We start from the raw sequence: 18,158 nt of genomic DNA, 5'->3' as shown, positions 1-18,158 counted from the left end.
TTGTCAGAAAAAAAAAAATCAGAACTGTTTTGTTTCCTTTTCCTGCTCAGAACTGGAATTGATGGGAACTCCCTCCTCAGGAGACCAGGATGAGTCTGAAGCAGAGGACAAATGTCTTTTAGCCTTTTAATATTTTTTTCTTTCCCTGTTGTGCTTCCTGTGGTTTTTTTCACCTCTTGACTCTTGTGCAGGAGTCCCTTCATGGCTATGACCCCTGAAGAGGGTCTCTTAGCCCTTTAATGGAGAGACTTGAGTCCTTTAGATATGCTTCCCCTTGTGTCTTCCCATTCTGAATTCTAATTTTATTGCTTGATGTGGAGGGGGTCTTACCACAAGAATCCCCCATAATGGAAGGAAAACTGTATAGAAATCTTAGTCCTTTCTCCAAAGAGCTGAAGACACACTTCATATGCGTGGGGCGGGGAAGTCTTTGGGATCTCTTCATTATTTTTCTCCTCTGGTTGCCAGGTCTCATACCTGAAACTGGCCAGATGGTGAACATTTCAATTCTATTCAAAATGCTCAGATGCTCCTGGTTGGATTTTTCTGAGCTGGAATTGCAGCTTCCCAGTGTCCAACTGTAAATCTCAGCCCATGGAGTATGAGATAACTGTGACTGACTGTAAGCATAATTCACCCCCTGAAGGACCTGTAAAGGCTGCCCTCACATAGCCTATGGGGGTCAGAAGACAAAGCTGGGAAGGTACTGCTGCAACAGATTTGACTGGGTGAAACCATCATGCTGCCAAATACTTGATCCAGGCAAGAAGAAAGAGTAGTATGTAATTGCTGCTGTCTAAAAAGCAAACTAAAAGGAAAGCTGGAAGAGAAGAGGGTTGGGAGTAAAGCAACTGCTACTGATGGCTGCCACAGGAGTAGAACTTCTGGTGGAAAATTGGCAAAGGGGCATGGCTGGCAGAGGTGATGCTGTGGACTTGAATTGTCTCTAGAACTGCCCATGCATCTGTTTTGTGAGAGATGCTGGGCACAGAATGGTGTATCAGGAATCAGTGGCTGGAAATTTAAGACATATTCAGGATAGAAATACGATATACTCATTTAATGCTAAATGTGATAGCCATTAAAACAAACCGCCAGGGAATTGATGGATTTGCCATCTCTTTATGTCTTCAGATGAAGGCTGGAAATATACTTTAGCCAAACACAAGTTATTTTGGGCTCAATACAGGTGTAATTGGGTAAAATTCTCTGGCCTGAGTGGTACAGGTCAGATTAATGATGATCTAATGATCCCTTTTGGTAAGAATTTATAAAATTCAAAATTATAACCTAAGTTTAGCAAACAGTCCCTGAGTAGCAAAAAACACATTCTGAAATCCTGTTGCCTTTATAGAGTTTAACAAATGTGCTTGAAATGTTCTGCTGAGCTGGGAAAGAGGAACCTATAACTACACCAACTGAAACAATAACTCATGCAGAAGCTAGGTCTGTATTCAACCCAGTTCAACTGGTCCTACCACTATCCTACAGTATAATTCTGCTGGCACTCCTAGGTTCAGTTGTCCTATCTGGTGTCTTTGTGTTAAGCAACTTATTTTGTTACTTGGCATTTAGACACAAGCAATCAGTGAGCCCTTAAAATGGTCTCTTGGATCAAAACTTACCAAAAAAACAAGTCGTTTTCTATTACAGGGAAGGTTAAGTCTTCCTGTTCCTTGGCTATACACATCTTTACAGAGCATGCCCTATTAATGCAATGAAAATCATGGGCTATTGTCAGGCATGGTTCTTTTGTTTGATGATATCTTTTAGACCAACTGAGTAGTTGGGAAAAAGTTCTTAGCAAGCTTTTGGGCGCAGTCACCCTTCGTTAGGCATAGGGAGTCTCTGCTAGTCTGAAAGTTTGCTAAGAACTTTTTTCCAGCTACGTAGTTGGTCTAATAAAAGATATCACATCTAACCAAACAACCTTGCCTGCCTATGTCCTTAGACCAACACAGCTACAACCAAAAACTGGGCTATTGTCAGCAGTCACAATTAGTCATACTAGTTAAAGCATTATATAAGCAACAGAAGCCTTCATGCAAAGTTTGTAGAAAGCTTGGCCTTTAGACAAGTTTTTTCCCCATAAGTGTCAAAAATTGTCACTTTCCCCTTAACCAGCTGGTGCTGGTTGCGGTCAAAGACAAGGTATTTGACTAACTGGACTTCTGGTTTTTGCTAGTGTGGCAAGTTCCACAGGTCTATAGAGTAGGATTGTACGCATCATCTTTGCTAATTCCCACCTTGTCATGCAATGAAGTTACCCCTCAGTTCCTCTAAGATTGAATCTAGTTCCACTTCACTATAGTGGGTGAAAGAGAGAAAAAACCTTCTTTTAAATAGTTTTTCATCTGTTCACAAACACTAAAGGGCATTTTGATTCTCATCTGCTCTATGATCCTGCATATATTTTTTTACCTTGCATTTGTGTCCAGTCTTCTTAAAACAGGCGGTTCACATGAAACCCCTTTGTACTGGCATGGAAAACAGTGATCTCAACAAAGGAGAACCTGTGCCTTGGCCCAGTGCTAATTATTTTCTTCTTGTCAGAAACCGTACACACAAATCTGTCAGCAAAATTTATTTTCTCCTTTTATTTTCTGGCCTTGTTAAAATGTTAGCCATATGGCTGTCTCCTAGCAGCTTGAAAATATACTTGAGATCAAAACAATCTTAGACATGCTGCCATATCACAGACTAAAGTCTCCATCAATAACAGATTTCTGGAGGAGTTTTCTGGACTCCTGCTCATCTATCAACTGTCAGTATAACCTAACAATCTTTCTAAGGTTCATTATTCTTAATCACAAGGTAAGTTTACAGTAGCTGAAATGCTGTTCCACCTCCTGGAATCCATTAAATTTGAGGTGTGATAAGTAACAATAGAAATGATTTGTGGGGTTTTTAATATACCATTCCTCAGAAAGTTTAATATCAGAGGTCTTACAAAGAGTGAAGGACAGAAGAGTATGCTTCCCTGTACAAGAGAAATACTTTAATCTTAAAAGTTGATAGGATTTTGGGCTGGCCTCGTAATAGTGTACTGCACTGCAACACTACAGAGGAGAACAGGGAGGAAAAGAAAGGAGGGGTTGCGGTACGGTAAGGGACAGTATTGTCTTCAAGTCTCTGTCTTCATGAGTAAATAAGGATGTGTTTCAATCATGAAATCTCCATTGGGCTGGGTTAGGTTAATACACCCCACTAAGATGCAAGCTAATGCATTTGAACCTACACTAGCCAGCTAGATCAAAGCCAGCTGACTTGTAGCTACACAGGAACTTATCTTATGACCAAGCATCAGGGCTTCACCTAGATTAGCCTGCAGCCACACCTGGACCAGGAGCAATACATAAATAGGGTTATCATCAAAGGTCTCCCTGAACTTTGCCTGCCCTGTAGCAGCATGAAACATCCTATACCAGGGCAAGTGCAGTTTTGATTGAATGACTGTCTGGGCACAACTGTGTCATTCAGGGATCATGTCTCTTCACACCTCTAAACTACATATCTTTGCCAGGCATCTGTAGGGTGGACATGGCTTGAAAAGATGACACCCTGTCTGGACAAGAAAAACCTTTCAGAAAGTCTTCTGGAATCCTTTTTAACCAGAACAATCAGGAACACAATGCAAGATAAAAAGGACCATCCTCAGAATACCCCTGGTGTTTCCTCAGGGAATGTCCTTCTCCCTAAAATGTTTAATTGTACCAGCTTTTGTTTTCTCCTTTTGGACAGTAGTTCCTCATCCCCCATTTCAAGGGCAACATAGGCCTTTCCATAATTTTTTTCTGATGCAATCTCGCAGTTGTATTTTCCTGTAGACACATACTCCTTTAGCTCTCCTGACATTAGAGCTTATGCAACTAAGACTCGGGCTGGATGGAGCTTGCCAGTGCTATTACTAGCTTGGTCAGTAGTAGTTACTGCTGTGGAAGTTACAGAAGAATCAATACAGCATTGAAGCCTAATGCAATTTTGCTTAAAAGGTTAGTTCATTTTGTGTTACCTGACATCCAGCTTTCCTCTGGGGATTCCTAAAAACCCAAATCTTGTTAATAGTGCTCAGACTCAGCTTTGGAACTGAAAAGAGGCCTGCAAACTATAAATGTCATGAATCTGTTCCCCACAGGACGATTATACAGGTCAGCTTTGGATAGTTTTGAGCTCTGCAACACAGGATTTTTCTATTTGGAATCCTGAAACTTGAAAATGTAAACTCAGGTGATACTGTAGCTTGTTACATTATTTAGTCACACTGGATTTCTCAAAGCTAATTATGCTGATACAGCCTAAAACTATCAAAACAAGTCAAAATATGCATTTATTTAGCCTAAGTCCAAGTACCACATCTCAAAGGAGCTGGGAATCTAACAGCTTCTACCTGCCTGGTAGAGCTAATCCATGGAACTAAAACAGCTAGAAAACAAGACAGGAAAGGGACTTACAAGGAAAAAAAAGTCTCAGAAACAGCAAGAAGATGGGAATAAAACAATGATTAGTAAAGTAAAATGGACATTCCATTACTGAAAAAACACTGAAGAAAAGGCTATGGATGAAATTAGCAATACAAAATGAAAGGCAAATGATTACTCGTTTGGAATTAACAAAAAAAAATCTCATTTTGTTTGCAGCAGAGCACAAATGTGGAAAAACATTTGCTTTCTTATTTTTCTAAATTATTTCTACAGGTAACTTTGTTTAAGGACTCTAATGCAGAGGACTTTGGATTCAGTGTCTCAGATGGTTTACTGGAGAAAGGTGTCTATGTTAAAAATATTCGCCCAGCTGGTCCTGGGGATCTGGGTGGTTTGAAACCATATGATAGACTTTTGCAGGTAAAACTATTGGCATCTTACATTTTAGTTAAGTAATTATTAATTACTTTAAATATATATAATATTATATGAAGGGTATACATACATATATGTATATATGAAAGTATATTGGCAGATTTTATTGTCACTTATTTGGAATGACCTTGTTTCCCACATTTAGTTTGACACATATTAGGGGAAAAAATATATATTTTTAGAATTTAAATATAGGTGTTGGTGCAATATAGTGCATCCAGTATTCCAGAGTTTTCATTGGCTTCTAATAGCTTTCTAGGTGCAATTGAAAGTGCTGATTTTGATCTAAGGCTCTAAACTGTCTGGGCCTTAAGTACCTACCTTGTCCTTTATGTCCCACCTCAATCCCTAACATCATCCAGCAAACTCCTGCAAATACCATCTATGTACCAAATTCACATGGGAAAAATGCATGGGAGCTCTCATTCTTAATCTGGAACTCCCTTCCGCCCCTCCACCTTTGTGACCCACCAGACCGCAAGCTGGGACCTCTTCAGAAACTGCTTTTCATTTGGCCAGATTAAGTTGGGGAATTGTTTGGGGAGTTTTTATTGTACACGTTTCTTAATCTTTACATACTTCTGTAAGTTATTTTGTTTTTTTGTTTTTGTTTTTCCTGTAAGCTACCCTGGACCTTTTTTTGGGTGGCATGCAAATCCAATAATTAAATGCATGTAATGGGTTAAATGAATGTAGTAGTTACCCTATATCACTCAGATAAAATCCAGGTGAAAAAATGAGTACATTTTAGACTAACAACTTACATACTAGATTTTCTAAAAAAGGAAGATCCTTTAGTTTGACCAACCAGACATATAACCTTTTCCTGTTTGCTCTTGAGGTATGAAATCTTAACCTTGTTTCTGGTCTTGGTCTATGTAGCTTAGTCCCCTATCTCTGTCCAATATACAAAGCACTCCCTTCTCTTACTAACTGCCATAAATAGAACTATCACCAACATTTAGTTTTTAAGCAACACACTAAATCAGATAAACAGGTTTCATTTCTAATATAATAAAGGGTCTAGTCAGTCTGTCTGTCCATAATGCTATTGGAGGACTCTGATTGGTTACTGAAACAACCAGTGCTCCAAGAGTGTTCCAGACAGGATGTGACAGCAGCGTAGTGGAGTGCCACCATGATGGCAGGGGACAGAGTGGGGGTCTGAGGCCAGCACTGCTGGCCTCACTGCTCCCCCTCCCCCCCGGCCCCACTCCCTGGAGGTGGTGGTGGTGGCGCAGGGTGCTGGCCAAGGGGATGGTGGGGCAAGCTTCCTCCCCCGCCACTCTTGGTTGGCGGTGGCAGCGCTCTGTCCCTGCCCGTCACCCCTCCTTCCCCCCCATCATTCCTGGCAGGCAGTTGGCTAGTACAAATATATTTTGTGTTCATTAGAAATTGTTGTCAGAAAACCTGCGTAACTAAACAGGAATGTTAAATATAATCTGTTGCATTCATATTGGAGAATATAGTCTAAGTGGGCACATCTAATGTGCAGCATACTGATCGACTGTACATTACAGAATCATAGCAAAACACCTTTGCTATTAGGCTAATGAGCAGTAGTATTAGTCTACTGCACATTAACCAGGACGAAACAAGCACATGATCATGAAAATGCATAGTAGGGCAGCTTATTGTAAATTTATTTAGTGCTTCCTTTTGCAGATACTCAATTTAATGCACAGTAGGTACTGTGCATTAATGAACGTGTAGACACACCCAGAGAGAAGATAATGTAGCAGTAAATATTAAGTGGTGTTTATGAGATTCTGATCTTGATCCCAGCTGTAATGTAAAATATGTTCTTGGTTCACATACTTGTATTTCTCTTTTATATGCTCATGTGTTATATTGCTTTCCTTCCTGTCCCTAAAATAGTACTAAAATTCAAACTTTAACCTTTCAGGTAAATCATGTTCGTACCAGAGACTTTGACTGCTGTCTCGTTGTGCCCCTTATAGCAGAATCTGGCAATAAACTGGAACTGGTTATTAGTAGAAACCCACTGGCTGCTCCGAAGGGAACTTCAGACCAACAGACTTTAGCAGGTGCTGAATGGAGTGACCAAAATAATGCCTTCCTTCAACAAACTGGACATATTACTAGTGTGGAGACACGAGAACCTACAAACACATTATAGCAAGAAGTTATTTTAAATCGGACACTTGGTAATGAAAGACCATATATGGTGCTAACTCCCTTTTAAGATTACTGTGATAACTGAGGCACAGATACCATGTGGCATTAAAAAGAGCAAGGGGTCCAACTATCTGTTTCAAGGCCTATATTACTTCAGCAACGGAGTTGCAGTTTTATTTCAGATGGTATGACTACTGAGAAGTGCCATTGCAACCTAAGCCTACTACCATAAATCATGGCAATGTTCAGTAAAGAAAATGGCTAACGGCCTTAATTTTTCCCTGACTAAGAAATTAGGGAGGTGTTTAAAGACACTATTTTTGCTCTTTGCCTTCTTTACAGCATCATCATTTTTGAGAGAAAAAGATTGGATCAATCTCTTTTTACTTTGGTGTCCAGATTTTGTTTTTAAATACAAGTCTACCAATTTGTAAACCAGCTGGTTTCTGGATGAGCGATTTCCAAGATGGTGGTATGCTGCACCAAGAAAGTCGCTTGTTAAATGGCTAGGAATGTAGTGTTTGTGAATAGTGTGCTGCTGGAGAGGTGCAGTCTTCAGAGTAAGCACTATTCAAATGGTTTTAGAAAATGCACGGAAGAAACTGCAGCATGTGGTGGTGAAGTTTACTGCCAAAAACTGTGGTAAAACTTTATTAGGCATTATATGTTATTTCCTATGCAATGAAGTACTAAACAGGATATGTCTTGCAGCCTGTATGATTCTTTTCAAAGAGAGATTTTTAGGTAGTCAAAAATTCTGAAGGATTATTGAATAATAAAAAAAAAAAAACCTTAAATGCATTATTTAATCACGGAACAAAAAGAAAAAAAATGAGTTTTTTTACTATATCAATTAATTGTATCAATGAGAATGATCATTACAAATCTATCTTGTATTGTTGCATATGAACTTTTTCTTACCAATAAGAATTTCTTGAGGGGTACTCAATAGTTAAAATTCACTTAAATAGGCCCTGTTTTCAGCCTTCTTGTAATTATCCTTAAAGTTTTTAGAAAATTTAAATTGTAAATACATTTTACAAATATATCATAAATCCTGTCCCATCCCCTCAGAGCAATAAAATACTGCCAGTTGCTTTTTATTCTCACCAGCAACTGTTTTGATTTGTTCCAGTATTCCAGTTGTTATGGTAATTATTGTTTAGTGAATATAAAATATATCAGATTTGTACATTAACTAACTGTAGAGTCCTCATATCTAAGCAATCATCTCACAACAAGATTCGTTCTGGTCAATTTAAATTGTTTAGGAAGAGTATCCCTACTGCTGTTTTCCTTAATCTGTAAAACGATCAAGCTCACCTGCCCTATACACAAGCGTCATGTCCAATTTATATTTCAGCACTGCCAGAGAAATATCAGTCACTAAAAAAGTTTAAATTGAAATCATGTAAAAACAGGATCATGAATCACTTAAATATGTATTTTTATTTGTAATGAGTATTAAACTGTAAAGTATTTTTGTACAAATTTAATACTTTAATAGCATGATATTTATCGTCTATGTATGTTTTTGGAAACTCAAACTGTTGCAAATATTTGTATGGAAAGGCTGTATAAAATGGAATAAACAGTGATTTAAAGACAATGTTATTAACATGGAGATGGTATTCACATGTATAAAACTTGTGCTATAAAGCAGATAAAACGGTAGGCTTAGCAAACCATTACAGATATGCTACACTTCACTATCCTCATTTTTCAGTTATTTTTAAATAGGATTTTCTTTGGTAAATCTTTTACCACAAATGTGCATTTTTACAAGAAAGATACAAATCTTCTTTTTAGAGAAGCACTGACATTTCTTATAATCTATGGAATATGCAAATGAAAGCCATGCCAGTTTAAGTACATATCAGTTGAAATAGTTGGAACATTTACCCAATCCTGTAAACTCCAGCGCAGCAAGCCACATAATTATCCAAACTGTATAAAAAAAAAATCACTGCCAGCCTTTGTTTTTTAGAGACTTAACATACAACACTGCTAATGAGTGTTGTGTGCACAGTATCTTACAGGATTTGGCCCTACTATGTATTACCAAAGTTAAACAAGTCATTTGAAGCTCATTACTACTTACATATGGAGCAGAAAACTGGAATCTAACATATTACTTTCTGGGCCCTATGCTGTGCAAAGAGAAAGTCCTTCCCTTCCCCCTGAAAATCACTCATTCCAACTTGGTTATAGTCTATTCACAGTACAGTCTATTACAGTCTGATTCAAATTCATGTTCCAGCAGAATATTTTATGTATGGTGGTAGTGTCTTAATTACTGTCATACTGAAACTTCCATCAATTTACATAGAAAATTAAAATCCACATGGTGTATAAATCTTTGGTTTTTAAAAGGGCAGGATGAATATGCAATGACGCCTCTACTCAAGCCCTAATACTATGAGAGAGAAACTAGAAGATACCTCTGGGTTGCACCAATATTTTACATAACATTTAACGCTCTGGCTGGACCAACAATGTACCAACTTGTAAAGAAGGGAACTTTTGTATCTGAAAATGTCCATGCAACTTTTCTGTTCTTCCCAAATAAGAAGGCAACACGATCAACATTTTCTTGAAAACTAACATCTCTAACTTCTGCTAAAATAGTTGACTAAAAAATGTCCATTTTAAAATAAGCTGTTTTTCAACAACTTGCAAAAAAGATTAAAAAAGCTTTGAGATGAATACTTAAATTTTTCTGTTCCAAAACCATATTTTTCATTGTACAAAATAGTTAAGTAACATAGTAATGAGTATCTTTGCTTGTTAATTTTTAAAAAAGTGCTTTTGGAGTGAGGTTTCCCAAATTCAGATGCTTCAGTTTGGCAGTCCCAAGTGGAGAGTCTTCAGTAGTTATCTAACAAACAAAAACAAGAATTATGATTAAACTGAAATAAAACGTGTACAAGAGAAGGGACCACTGTCCAAGATTTTGTTTTGAAGTGACTTGAAAGAAAAAAATATTTAAAGTGCAAACTACAGATTAATTTTTTCATAAAAGGTCAATTATAATTATTTATTATCAAGATGTATAACAATTCTCACAGTTTTAATGAGCTGCTTCAATCTCATCAGATAATTCAGTTTAAGCAAGCCAAAAAAGCTTCTACGTAGCATTTAAAAATTACTATTACGACAATTACCAGGTTTTTTCCCCTCCAGTACCCCTAAATTATAAATATCATCCCTCAACACTTTTCTGAGTAGTGAAATATTCTAGCAGACTATTATTAGAAAAACTAACAAATTAAGTAATGGGTATCAGTAGCATTTGCACTGCTGTAACAGAGTAATTAAAAAATCCTGCCCTCCCTCCAAAAGTTTCTTACCAAAGTTATTTTCAAAGGGCTCTCAGAATTCGATGTAAGACTCCTTTCCCTTTTACATGCATTTAATTTCACAAACTTCTCAGTCTCTCTTCCTACGCTGTCCAGCGCAGCAGATATCCTCTGTCCATTACTAGTCTCCATTTCATCAAGAACTGTACACTTCTCCTGTTTGGTGATGTCAACTTCAGCTGGTACAGAAACGCCAAGAACATCCTGAGTTACTGATGCCAGACCAGGTAGAGTGTCATATTCTTGACTCTGACACTGACTCTGTAGAAGAAAGTCTGTTTGCTCTGGACAGCTGCTCACTTCTGCAAATGCCTCTTTTAAACGCTGTTTTAAGCGAGTTTTTCTGGGGAAATTCCTGCTAGTAACTGCTTTCCTGAGTTGAGTCTCTTTAGCTACAATATAGACGCGGCAGCGTCCTCGAGTTACAGCGGTGTACACGTGCTGCCAATGCTGTCGGCCTGCGTTCCCAACTACATAGACAATTGTTTTCTCCTCAGAACCCTGCAACGCACATAATTTTAAGAGCTCTTTAACATAAGTTTCAACTTCAAAAATATGTGATAATTTTATCTCCATATGTGGGTGTGATTACTGTGTCAGTTTTAAGTATTACTTATAGAGCTAGATACCAATGTGAACAAAGGCGGCAAGATTCTATGAAGAGTGGTTTTTGCCTAAATAAGATGCTAAAATTGACTACAAGAACAGTAACCCCTTTGATTTGTTTTTGATGTTCCAAACAGCAACCCACAGGCAACAATCACAAGCCCAGTCTATAGAAACAAACTACACCAGTGCTTCAACATAGGCTACATAAAGACATTCAGTTTCTCCTGGGAGAGCCTCTGCTCTCCCTGGAGAAACCACAAGTGTATGCATGTTCAGGATTGAGGCTCTCCCAGGAGAAACCACAAGTGTATGCATGTTCAGGATTTTCTTCCCAGAGCAAAAATGGCTGCTCAAGGAGAAAAATAAAATGTTGGTACAAATAGGGTTAAATCACTTCCAGGACAGTTTCTCCTGGAAGAACAAATAGCTGTACAACCTACCCTTCTGACAGAAGCCACAGCATAGTCCTCCACCATCCCAGGGTGCTTTGCTCCAGCCTTCTTCCCTCCTACCAATAACGTGTCACTATTCTACAATTCCAGTCAAGCGTGGAAAAGAACACATCCCCTTCACAATCCCCACATCGGGCTGTAGGGAAGCTACTTAGAGCCACTACTTTTCCCTAACCCCCAAATTTGTTCCTGATTTTATCTTCAAGGAGTCTTTTGTTTGAATGGCGCTCCCAAACTCTGAGCTTTCCCATGAAGTTACAGAGCAGTGCAAAGATCAATCATTTTACTGGCTGACAGAACTCTGCTAAAGTAGTAACTGTTATTACCTGAAATGTGTGAATAGTTCTGGCCCATGCATGTTTTATATGACATGCTCTTCTCAGTGCTTTATACAATAAAGTAAATTCAGAGCCATATGTGCTGCTGATAGTCAATAGACGGCATCCATTAATTTCCACATCCTACAGAAACATCATGTGAAGAGACTTAACAACCAGGTTATACAAGGAATCCAATGTGCGCACACACACCACACCCATACACCCACAAACACAACTAGAATGATGATTAATATTTATGTTTATAGCTCTATCATCATGCTGACCAATCCAATTCAGTCAAGAATAAGAGAATATAATAAAACTAACAAAGCATTTTTTGGGGGTAGGACTTAACTGAGATATGCCAATATATTTTCTATGTCAAGCAGAAAAATCTGAACAGTGGAAAGTTATAACCACATGATGTTACCAGTTCTAAAAGGATCCCATCTTTTAACTACTTGATTCCCAGAAAAACTACTTAAATTTAGTAAGTCCCACTGCCCATTAAAAACTCCTCTCTCAACACCTCCATCAATCTTTAGAAAACTGTCTTGTCCCTCAGGTATGTAACCTTCAAATGTTTATGTCCTAGAAATAAATACCATATTTCTTGAAATTAAATTTGTTTCACTGTGAACATTTGAGTTTCAAGACAAAGGAATATGCAGCGCTAAACAAGACAACAAGCGGGTATTATCAAAGCTGCCCTTTAAATTTTGCCAAAAAACCCTGTCACTGCAATTCCAAGTCTCTCTCAAGAGGCAAAAGGGTTACCCATTACCTGAGTTTGGTGAGGTCAAATATCTACTATAAGAGAAAACTAAATTTTAATTTTTGTTCCTGATTTAGGGTGCAGACAGCAGTGCAGGTCCAAGCTATAACTCAGAACGATTTTTGCAAAGCTTGAGTTACAACACTGCCCAGATCAAACAGAAGTTCACTGATGGTTGCAGGGGAGAGGGGAATCTAGCTGGGGCTAGGAGCCTGCAGCCAGGTTCCCATGGCCAGGGCTCTCTGTCAAGCACTGTTTTCGGAATGGGAGTAGGGGGAAGGCACCAGAAGGAGCTCATTCTCGGGGCTCCCCAGCTGGTGCCGAAGGGTGGCGTGGCTGAATTAGAGCCCCCCCCTCCCCCCCCCGGGGGCTGTAATACAACCACTGTACCCTCTGGGGGTAAAAAGTCCCCAGACTGAACTCCCTCTGCTCTCTTTTCCCCCTCCCATTCTGAAAACAGTGACAGGCTGGGAGCTCCACAAACGCATGTTACAAAGATGGAACATTTCGTAACATCTTTATCTGATATCTCATGCAATGAGGGGTCAGATTTTCACCGGCCATCTCACTGGCAATTTTTTAAGCCGTTTGCTGTCGTGTGCTTGTGTTTGGTCACAGCTATAAAACTGCTTTGTGTGGCCAGATCAGGCAGAAATTGTCACTTCTGTCTGCACCGTTAGTGAGAACACCACCCAGCTTCTTGTGATAAAAGCATACATACATCTGTTATGAAAAAAATATCTCCATTGCATAGTCGTTTGCCATCCTCATCACCATCTCCGAGATTAAAGCGCGGTCTTTGCTCAGTGCGAGAGACTTTCATTATCGAGCATGCCATGCAGTCACATTGTTTAGGATTATCTGAATCGCTATTTCTTGTGCAGGTTTTGGTATTTCTTGGACAAAGTTTTGTAAGATAGGTATTCCTTGTGCAACAAATTTTGTCATTACATTGAAAAACCAGTTTCTTTTTATGGTTTCTGTATCAGAAATAGAAATTGAAATTAACAAGTAACAGCATAAAGCACACTATTAAGCCATCAGTACAGAATGAGGCTGGCACCCCATACCATATAAAATGTTTATAAAAGCTAAAGCCATTTGTATATTTTAAATTAGGAAATAGCAAAGGGAAATCTTTATTTCTAAAATGTACCTAGATACCCTTAAAGGGCTTTTACAAAACATGCTATGACTAAGTGTGACAGTCATTAAAAACTAAATTCCAGTACAGTAAGAAAAAACAAATAGCACGTGCCCAATTTATATGTTTAAAAATCTGTAAAGAGAATCAAAAGTGAGTTAGTTTAGTTTGTTACTTATTTGTACTCTAGCATCAAACAAACAAGGTAATGCATCTAAAGCAGATTTTTTGTTTTTAGTGAATTTAGAATTTGGCTTCTCAGTTTTAAAAGAGAAACCGAGATGGATAAAAAAGAAAAAGAAATGTACTCATACAACATGCCTTGATTCTCAAAACTCTGTCTTACCTGGTTACATGATGTGAATAATGTCGACAACAGAGTTCATTTATTAGATCACAATCTCGCCTAAACATATGAAACAAGAAATAGAGCCTTATTTCCTTACAGAACAATAGACGGAGGGTGTAAGAAAAATCGCAGGCAGTTACATATAAACAGTCTTTTTAAAATGCTAGAAAAATACATCAGGATTAAGGAAGAGTTGTTGACTTCTCTATGCATGACAGGACAGACAGTGGGCCAATGCCCACTTTAGTATTAACAATGCTAATCTTATAACTGATAGCTAAAGAAAAGTTCATTAATTACAAGCCAATTCATAAGATGTTGGTGCAAAAAATATATTTAATTCCAAAAATAAAACTAAAAGGCAAACAAGTCTGCAGAATTTACATAGGTTATTTGGGTTTGCTTCCAAGAAGGAAGAGGAATCCAAGAAAAATTATACTCATACACATAGGTGGTGGAAAGGGGGGGGGCACTAACCAGGCTCAGCCCCCTCAAATGCAAATGCAGGGGGCAGCAGGAATGGATGGAGGGCAGCCTGGCCACAGGCTGCTGCAGCAGGCGGGAGGGGCATGCACTCAGATACCCTGCACAGCCAGGATCACAGCTGGCCCAGCAGGCAGGTAAGTTGGGGGGCGGGGGGGAGGGAGAGTATAGGTAGAGACCTCCACAGTGCAGGGGACAGTGGGGTAGGGGCAGGAGCGAATCATTCATTCCTGCCCCTGCCCTGCCTGCTCCCTGTTACATTGTGGGGATTGTCCCACAACCCAGCCTGGCCCTGTGAATGGGGCCCTGCCTGGGCCAGGTCATGGGGCAATCAGAGCCCAGCAGCTCATCCAGTGGCATGGCACAGGGAAGCCGGGGGGGGGGGAGGGGGGAAAAATGTGCTCCCCCTCCCTTGACTCTCCCATTGTGTAAGCAGCAGCAGGAGCTGCCCACCCACGCCCCTGGAGGAGCTGCCAGGCTCCGCCTGACCTGGCCTGGCCTGAGCACAGCCCCCCACCCCACTAGTGCTCATACAGTAGTACTTGGATGGGGACAGGCATTCAGTTCTAGCACTGCAAACTTCTCAGAATTTCTGGGAAATCTCAGCACTACAAATCTTTAAGAGAGGGAGCATGCAGGTATTCCATTCTGTAACCACCTCGTCTCCTCTTCTTCCCATGTCTTCCCCAAACTGGGTGACCCCAGTCTGGGGAATATTCAGGAAAGACCATCTGCTTGATTTCACTAGGGGACCATCACAGGCATGTGAAATTTTGTCGTACTGAACCACCATGGACAGGAAAGATACTGGTCCCCAGTACAAGTGTGAACAGTATATCCATCAGCTATGTAGATGGCTTCAAGCAAGAATGTACCGTGCAAAGTGCTGCACAGATGAGAGGTAACATTAAGCTTATGGAAAACCCAAGTTATTGGAAGTCTGCATAAAAGAATCATTCAATATCAGAAGACAGGGTAGAGGGAAATAAAAGACAAGTGGCCTATATTTCCCTAGTGCTTTTGCCTATAACACTCATCTCTAACTCACTGTATTTAGACGTTTTTAGAACATGCTCACTAGCAGGATTTTTTCAGTATCTGTATACATGCTCTCTTACCTTCTGAAAGCAATGAACTGTGATTGTTTGGGATCTTGCAATCCTGGTCCTTTTTCAAGTAAAGTCTTTATGGCATATTGCAAGCCTGATTATAAGAAAGAGAAGATAAAGTATAAAAATGCAGACTGAAATCTGAGAGGTAGAAATTACAATTCAGCATGAAATCAGTATTTGCTTATATTTGCTTTAATAAGCCCAAGAGTGCCAACTCTTGGTTACCAGAAAAACGTTATGAGCACTGTGCAGCTTTCTAATACCCCATTTCTCCAGAGTTGAGCTACTGAGAAACAGAGAAGAAACGCATACTCATATCTGGTAAACAGCTATAATTCAGTATGTTTCACACAATTAAAAAAAACATGCTTTGAAGATATTCTTTGACAGGACAGTTTGTAGAAATACTAGTTTGTTGGGTTTTTTCTAAAGAAAGCTCTAGAACTAGGAAGTTAAAACTTTGTATCAGAATCTACCATATTGACTGGAAGCTAAGAAAACAATGAATGTAAGACAAACACCACAATAATTAGGTTTTATACATGGAAAATTTATATATTTGTTATAATTCTCCATGTATAGAATCTAATTATTGGTGGGTCATCTTTTAGTCATCCCTCCCCCCAGTGCTGCAGGGGGTGGGCAGGCAATGTGGGAGAAGGTGGTGTGGGGAGGTCAAGCAGCTAGACCTCTGCTTGTGCCTTCTCCCTGCCACCAGCCTGCTCCCACTTCTCTCTCCACTTCTGTTCCCCCTCCTGCCATCTTCTCATGCCTCTACTCCCTGCTTCCTCCCTCCACACTGCTTACTCTTGCTTCATGCTGGCAGGCTCCATCCCTGTTCTAGCGCAAAACACAGCCCAAGCCCAGCCCCCTATAGCAGCTGTGAAAGTTGCACCACTGCTATGGAGCTGGGCTGGGGCCATGCCTAGTGCCCCAGACTACAGCATGGATGGGGCCTACCAGCATGGAGAAAGGGTAAGGGGGAACCAGAGGCTGTATTCAGGATGGGGGGGAGGAGATAGGGAGAAGAAGCTGCAGGGGGAGATAGCAGGATGCTGGGGGCAAGCAGCAGCTGCGGCTACAGCCCTGACCCTGCGTGGGGGCTGAAGTCCAAGCCACAGCAGCCACCTGCCCCCACACCACCTTTATACTCAATTTAAGACAAGGGATTCCCTCCTCCCCCTCATATTACATAGGGAAAAAAACCTGATCTCCGAATTAAGTAAATACAGTACATAAAAGTTAAACACTGACTGCTGAATAAATTACTTGATGAGAAATATACAACTACTACAAGGATCACTTCCCCATATTTTGTTTTTTGTGGTATCTAAAATAGAAAATATGCCTAGTAGCCTTCTATTTCCTACCTAAGCAATATTTTAATGCCAAACTAGACAATGGACTCTCTCAATAAATAGATGAATAAACAAACAAATATCCTTTATCCTAAAAATATTCCCTTTATTAGTGCCCTGTATCTAACCTGGGAGTGCCAAAGGAGTTGGCAGGTCAAATCTGGTCCAGAGGGCTTCTCACTGCAGCTGCCACAGTGTGGTCAACACACAGGGGTTAACATTACCACCACTTTGCATCCCCAGCAACAATCAAAAACCAAAAATTCAGGAGCGAGTAAGAATAGTGTTAACTGCTGGCTGCATCAACTCAGCACCTCTGGCAGCCATGGCAAGGAGCTGCAGGCTGGATCTGGGGGTGGGCTGTCTGGCTCATGAAAAGTCCTTCAGGCTGAATGACCCACTTCCATGAGTCAGACCCATCCCATAGGCCATTTGTTTGAAACCGCTGATCTAACCAACAGAAAGAAAGCCAGTTCTAATGTGGAGGACCCTGCCCACAGTCCAAGAAAGCTGTTTTAGGACTACTTGCTTAGGACTCAAGTGCTCATGCTCTTGTATCATTCTCATGATTCAAGTATCTGATGCCATGCTACTTTTCAGAGTAGGTTATAATATTAACAGGTTTTGTTTTGTTTTTTTAATCACTGCAAACAGTTCATTCTTATTGGGTAAACTCATTTAATTCAAAAAGAGCTAATAATTTAAGTATTTTCTATTTTTTTTTTTAATGGAACAATTCAAATGTACTGAAATTGTTTCTGCTCTACGGTATATTAAACTGGTTTCATCTTCAAATTGTTACTTTTAGCAAAACTGGAAGAGGAGAATTCTTGCAGCATTACAAGACAGATCATAAACTCGGTATACAAACATACAATCAGAATCTCCTTCAGAAGGCAAAACAACAAAAATAAATTTCTTCTCAGGGCTTGGCATGGTCACATTCTCATTCCAACCGGTGATTGTGACTGTTGCATCAAATACTGGGAATTTCCGCTGTGAGATTCTAAACCACAAAAAGAAAAAACAGTTTCCTATTAAAACACTCCAGCTGTGCACCTGCACCTTTTGATACACAGGCCAGGTCTACACTACAAAGTTGTGCCAGGAAAGCTATGCTGACCAGAGATAGGAGACCATTAGCCAACGCACTGCTGACAAATGAGGGCTTTTATTCAGGTAATGCATGCCTTTAAGGAATG

At 39.8% G+C, this 18,158-nt stretch overlaps 2 protein-coding genes across 12 annotated transcripts in view; one reads left to right on the top strand and one right to left on the bottom strand.

Moving 5' to 3' along the window:
- Nucleotides 1-8,604, top strand: part of GRIP1 (glutamate receptor interacting protein 1) — a 594,076-nt gene extending 585,472 nt beyond the window's left edge. For all 11 annotated transcript variants that reach the window (XM_059726065.1, XM_019493240.2, XM_059726069.1 and 8 more), the window contains 2 exons: nt 4,695-4,841; nt 6,763-8,604. In XM_059726065.1, coding sequence (XP_059582048.1) covers nt 4,695-4,841; nt 6,763-6,996 — 381 coding nt within the window. In that variant the 3' untranslated portion in view covers nt 6,997-8,604. The remainder of the gene's footprint in view (nt 1-4,694; nt 4,842-6,762) is intronic.
- The window catches only part of HELB (DNA helicase B), a 30,114-nt gene continuing 20,381 nt past the window's right edge, over nt 8,426-18,158 (bottom strand). Inside the window, exons 8-14 of the mRNA XM_059726062.1 lie at nt 17,832-17,962; nt 15,605-15,689; nt 14,001-14,060; nt 13,232-13,490; nt 11,742-11,876; nt 10,346-10,855; nt 8,426-9,873 (exon numbers count right to left, since the gene is read on the bottom strand). Of these exons, the coding sequence (XP_059582045.1) occupies nt 9,790-9,873; nt 10,346-10,855; nt 11,742-11,876; nt 13,232-13,490; nt 14,001-14,060; nt 15,605-15,689; nt 17,832-17,962 (1,264 nt within the window). The 3' untranslated portion in view covers nt 8,426-9,789. The remainder of the gene's footprint in view (nt 9,874-10,345; nt 10,856-11,741; nt 11,877-13,231; nt 13,491-14,000; nt 14,061-15,604; nt 15,690-17,831; nt 17,963-18,158) is intronic.

This window comes from Alligator mississippiensis, chromosome 4 (assembly GCF_030867095.1).
Source record: "Alligator mississippiensis isolate rAllMis1 chromosome 4, rAllMis1, whole genome shotgun sequence".
In the NCBI taxonomy this organism is placed as follows: Eukaryota; Metazoa; Chordata; order Crocodylia; family Alligatoridae; genus Alligator; species Alligator mississippiensis.
This window is presented reverse-complemented; position numbering and strand designations above follow the sequence as displayed.